Raw genomic sequence first — 789 nt, 5'->3', positions numbered from 1 at the left:
GTATTTTCAAATTCACTACAGTATTTTATAGCTTTAAATTTCATAAAACCTTGTGTATATTATATACATTCACACATGTGTATGTAGGTTGTATGTGTGTGTGTATCTCCATCTCACAAAATGAGATTTCTATGCTCTAAGTCAGATGGGAAAGTTTTATTTTACAAAGAACATCTTAAATTAGTCCAAAATATATACTATTTGCTGCATCAACTTAGAGAGATCCTACCATGGGGTCCTCCGTATGTGAATCTACACATCTTCCCTTTTTTCCTCAAGAGCAAAAAACAGAATAATGAGGGTTAGAGAAAAGTATTCTCCCCAAAACAGCACTTTTGAACTATGGCATTCAGCAAGTAGAAGGAAAACTGGACCCACCTCTGCCTCGATTTCCGCCTGCCTCTTCTCCAGCAGCTTGGCCACAGCCATGGCCCTATGCTTGCCTGAGCGCTTGCAGCTCACGGCCCACTCGCACAGCAGTGTCACCACAGCTTCATCATTGGGAGCCACCTAGTGCCCAAGAGAAACGGGAACCAGCCTTACCAAATGAGACACGCACCCAGCAGCAGTTGGAAGAGGGCAATGGAGTATCTATCGCTTTAAAGCTTTTCCCCCATGTTTTAGTAGAGTCATTTTAGAAAGTGCCTCCAAACCATTTTTAATTGAAGTATAAAGAGTAAAACGTCAGTCATAAGGAAGAAAATTATTTACGCAGAATCTGTGACAATTCCAAGGGAATTAGAGTTTCCTTGCAGATGCCTTCACTTAAACAGGGTCATAACCTAGCCC

At 41.3% G+C, this 789-nt stretch overlaps 1 protein-coding gene across 1 annotated transcript in view; it reads right to left on the bottom strand.

Annotated features, from left to right (window-relative positions):
- The window catches only part of MED12L (mediator complex subunit 12-like), a 287,707-nt gene that overhangs the window by 245,257 nt on the left and 41,661 nt on the right, over positions 1-789 (bottom strand). The window contains exon 8 of the mRNA XM_008579724.1: positions 379-510. Coding sequence (XP_008577946.1) covers positions 379-510 — 132 coding nt within the window. The remainder of the gene's footprint in view (positions 1-378; positions 511-789) is intronic.

Source organism: Galeopterus variegatus, unplaced genomic scaffold (assembly GCF_000696425.1).
Source record: "Galeopterus variegatus unplaced genomic scaffold, G_variegatus-3.0.2 Scaffold1947, whole genome shotgun sequence".
NCBI lineage: Eukaryota > Metazoa > Chordata > Mammalia > Dermoptera > Cynocephalidae > Galeopterus > Galeopterus variegatus.
The sequence above is the reverse complement of the archived record's forward strand: the minus strand, read 5'-3'. Positions and strand labels throughout refer to the sequence as shown.